At 40.2% G+C, this 4191-nt stretch overlaps 1 protein-coding gene across 1 annotated transcript in view; it reads left to right on the top strand.

Annotated features, from left to right (window-relative positions):
• The first annotated feature begins 1160 nt into the window (after positions 1 to 1160).
• The window catches only part of pter (phosphotriesterase related), a 7616-nt gene continuing 4585 nt past the window's right edge, over positions 1161 to 4191 (top strand). The window contains 2 exon segments of the mRNA XM_016291563.1: positions 1161 to 1278; positions 3830 to 4191. The exon segment at positions 3830 to 4191 is cut by the window's right edge and continues 17 nt beyond it. Of these exon segments, the coding sequence (XP_016147049.1) occupies positions 1264 to 1278; positions 3830 to 4191 (377 nt within the window). The 5' untranslated portion in view covers positions 1161 to 1263.

The raw sequence follows: 4191 nt of genomic DNA, 5'->3' as shown, positions 1-4191 counted from the left end.
ACCATGCGTCAGACATTTGACGAGTAGGGAGTGAGACTGTGTTGACAACACATAAACAAAATGGTAATCGTATTAATTTTGAGCAAGGTAACAAGGATCTAGGCAGAGTTTTAACTTTAAAATTACAACGCAAGACAATGATTCTTTATAAATGAAACAAGAATTTATTGGCTATTCTAGATTACATTAACCTAAGCTAAAAACACACATACACACACATACACACAAAGGTTCAGGGAAATTATGTAAATGAAGTTCTGAGGTAAGCCCAAAGTTTTAGCAAGATATTCGCTACAGTTCTTGTACTTGCAACCTGAGAAAATTCATAAAGCAGAGACTTGGCTTAGGTTTACTGCTTAAAATTAGCTTGGCACCAGTTCAGCAGATAGAAGATTTTGTTAGTTTACTTGTGTTTGGGTGACGTTTCCTTGTTTGGCTGCTTGAGGGAATCCCGGCTTTTGATTGGTTACTGGTCGGGTGTCTGGATGACGTGGTTTCTGAGAATTCCCCTCGGAGATTGGTTGGTTTCTTGATGACGCAGAGGCTTGAGCAGTTCTCCTGAAAAGTCTGAGTTTGCAAGACTTTAGGCTTTTGAAGATCTCTGGCAATCACGAAGTTTCAACTGAAGTGGTTGAGTTTTGGATGACCGATCGCTTTGATGGTAAGCGTGTGAGCACAGGTTGGAGTGCTATTAAAACGGCGAAAGGCGAAGAAACAAGCGAGCGCCCTGAGTCTGTCTTGCATTGGGTTTTTGATCCACGGCATAAGCCCGTCCCACGGCACGATCTTCCAATCGACTTCTTGCAAGGCGGAGCGTGCATACATTAACATGAGGCTTCAATTTATCATGTGGAGAAATATCTTTGCGAAGATTTGGTTGATACTTCTATAAAGTTTCTTAATGCGAGTATTGTACATACTTCCCACTTTTTCATTCAGACTGCTGTTCGGCAATTAACACACGCTTTCATTCAACACTAAACTTCACATATTAATAGCTTTATCTGCTAAAAGGGGTTAACAAAACATTGATTAAAGTTGCAAGGTTGCATTTTGACACCTCAAGCATATATATAAGACATACAACATATTATTTGTGAATATGGTTGCCCTGTTATACGCATAAATGATTGTCTTTTGAATTGTCTGTGTAAGTTCTGTTTCTTTGTCTGTGACAGGAGAACCGCGCGCTTTTCTGGAAAGTAGGAAAAGGATGCGTCCCTTTTGGAATGCAGGGAGAAAGAGGGGAGATGTCCTGAGGTCATGACACTGTCACAGGTGGAGATCTGCCATTCTTCTTGCTCGGACATGGAGCTATTAATCTGTCGCTTTCTGTTTATCGGACTATCAATTTATGCGTTAAACGGTCATGGGATCCAGGAGTGTCTGTCGCTGGAACATTTCCAGATACCAGGTTCTTTGTTCTGTTGGTTATTAGATAGTTTATTTATGCTGAAGCCAGTCACGAGACAACCCTGACGTTCTGTTGCTTAAATTAGTCCAGATGCAGGGGTCAGTTATTGCGGTCTTAGTGCTTTTCTTTGAGTCTCTTGAGAAGATAAGCCGAAGGGGACAGGAACTGCTGAGACACTGAGCTGACCCTTTATGTAGTTTTACGACCGCAGATGGCTGGGGAGGAGAACCTTTAGTTTTTCCGGTGGAATGCAGAGATTCAATGTTCGTTTGTGTCTGCTCACAGATTCAATGGTTTCTGTTTTTGAAGACAGAAATCCTACACTGGATTATTCTGTGAATTTATTCACATAAGGACCATTGACTCTTCTGGGCCATTAGTTAGCTGACAAACATCTTCAAAAATATTATACCCCTGAAAACTCTAATGAGATATCATACCTTCATTCCATGTATAGACATATGGATCTTGTAGTCTCTGATGGGCCTTTTTATTATTTTCTGTGGCTGCACTGTCAGAAACAATATTGACAACAATGTCTGTGGAGGTCATCTCATTATACACAGCGAATTGCTGTCAATGCTAATGGATTATAAAAGATATAAGAAAAAAACTGAACAGGACTAATAACAAGCCAAGTCAAGATTAGGAAAATCAGATTACTGATTCTACTAATAGCTATCTTTACTAACAGTGAGTGCAGGCTTTTTATATTTCATAGGGGATGAATTGAAACTGACATGGGATGCTCACCGCTGTTTGGCAATTTGCAGTGGGTTGATACTTAATAGTCTTTCCTACTCTCTCTCAGGACTAATTTTGTACACGAATCCCTGGTCAGATAACTCCCCAGGACCTGTCACTATTAGTTAGATCAGACGTGTGCAGGGAAAATGTATCACGGCTCAACATGTCACTTTAAAATCATGGATCAATGGTTAGATCGAGCTTATATGTTCACTTTGTTGCATACAAATTGCTTTCTCAATATGCAAAGTATTTGCGTTAGTCAGTTGATGTAATTCTAATAACAAAGAATACAATTTACCAAGATTTATGATATCCCTCATGTACATTTGGCAAACACTTTTCATTAGGCTGTAAAAATAGCAGCAGGGCATATAAATAATTAACAGACACAAGCACAATAAATGAATTCAATACATAAATGAAATAATTAATAGTTAAACTTATAATGCATCTGCAGGAAAATGTTAAACCTGATATGCTGGTCTAAGCAAGTTAAAGCTGTTTTTTCCACCATGGACTCACATGGAAACACAGCAATTATTGTTGAAACATTTCATAGGCTATATAACCTATCACAAAAATAGTACTGGATTTTCGGCCTCATAGTTTCCAAATGTTCTGTTTCATAATAACAGGCTGTATTTGCTTAGGGCACTCACTTGAGTGAGGGTGTATTTTCCAAATCCCGATTTCCACAAAGAGTCCTTACATAATAAAGTTCACCTCTCATAGACGTCAGTGAACAGAAAGGGGCGTGGCAAAAGCGACTCGAGGTTTAAAAACAGGCGAACTATCTAAATTTATCCACATCTTCGAATTAGAGGTACCGCATTCGTTCTTAAACATTTGATTGTTTATTAATTTCATTATTTCGCTTTGAACACGTTTAATTGTAGAGGTAGAGGTAACGTCAAGTCTCGCGATATAAGTTACACATAAAATCGCGAGACCTTGTTGCTCCGCTCAGTGCTGCAAATTGGAAGTTGAACTTGCTTGCAGGTCTTGCTTCTCACGGTATCTTTTATTGTTTATTATGAGTCACTAACTGCATCACCTTGTGTGATTTAAAAATAACAGCTAGTAACATTGCATGCGTATCGCCTGTTGTGGTGAACTTTTTAAACGATTGTTATTGAGGACGTCTCGCAGTCTGTAACGTCAGTTCTGTCTAATTTCAGAATCTCAATCATATATGCTTGTTGTCTGATGTGAATACGGTTGCGCGGATATTCTGTATATACTGAACTATTAATAATCTCGACGGCACGAGCATGCATCTTAATACATGCATTTGTTTGCATGCATTGCAAGTTAATTTACTTATGCATACCGTATTTGGAACTCAGTCTATATTCTTCAATCAGCGCAAAGTCCTAACCACCCAGGCGTGGTGGTGGACAGCCAAGATGAGTCATTTGTACAGCAGCCTACAGTTTTACAGCAGCCAAGCATGCACTTCGTCTTCTTCAAGCATGCAATTATTTCTTTCTTAGTAAAAATGGAGAGATAAGTTAAAAAAGACATTTAAATAATTTTTATTCTTTCAACTATGTGTGCATGGATTGTAATAATATCACAGACTGCACACATCTGTGTTGCCAGTGCAACATAAACAGTGCTTAGCAACCCTATTTATTTTACTAACTGTAACTATTTGTTGGACAGGATCGCAGAACCATGCCTGAACAGAGCGGTAAGGTCCAGACGGTGCTGGGTCTGATAGAGCCCGATCAGCTGGGCCGCACCATGACCCACGAACACCTTACAATGACGTTTGAGTGCAGCCACGTTTCCCCAGCACCTGGAGACGAGGGCCTTGCCGCAGCTCCCATTGAGATGAAGCACCTTCACTGGTTGCAGCAGAATCCGTACAGCCACCATGAGAACCTGCTGTTGAATCAAGAGATCGAGGCGGTGAAGGAAGAGCTGTTGTGTTACCGTAAAGCAGGAGGAGGATCCATAGTGGAGAACACCACCACGGGCATCAACCGAAATATGCCTGTTTTGCGGCAGCTGGCCAAAGAGAC

This window comes from Sinocyclocheilus grahami, unplaced genomic scaffold (assembly GCF_001515645.1).
Source record: "Sinocyclocheilus grahami isolate Dianchi unplaced genomic scaffold, SAMN03320097.WGS_v1.1 scaffold273.1, whole genome shotgun sequence".
NCBI lineage: Eukaryota > Metazoa > Chordata > Actinopteri > Cypriniformes > Cyprinidae > Sinocyclocheilus > Sinocyclocheilus grahami.
The sequence above is the reverse complement of the archived record's forward strand: the minus strand, read 5'-3'. Positions and strand labels throughout refer to the sequence as shown.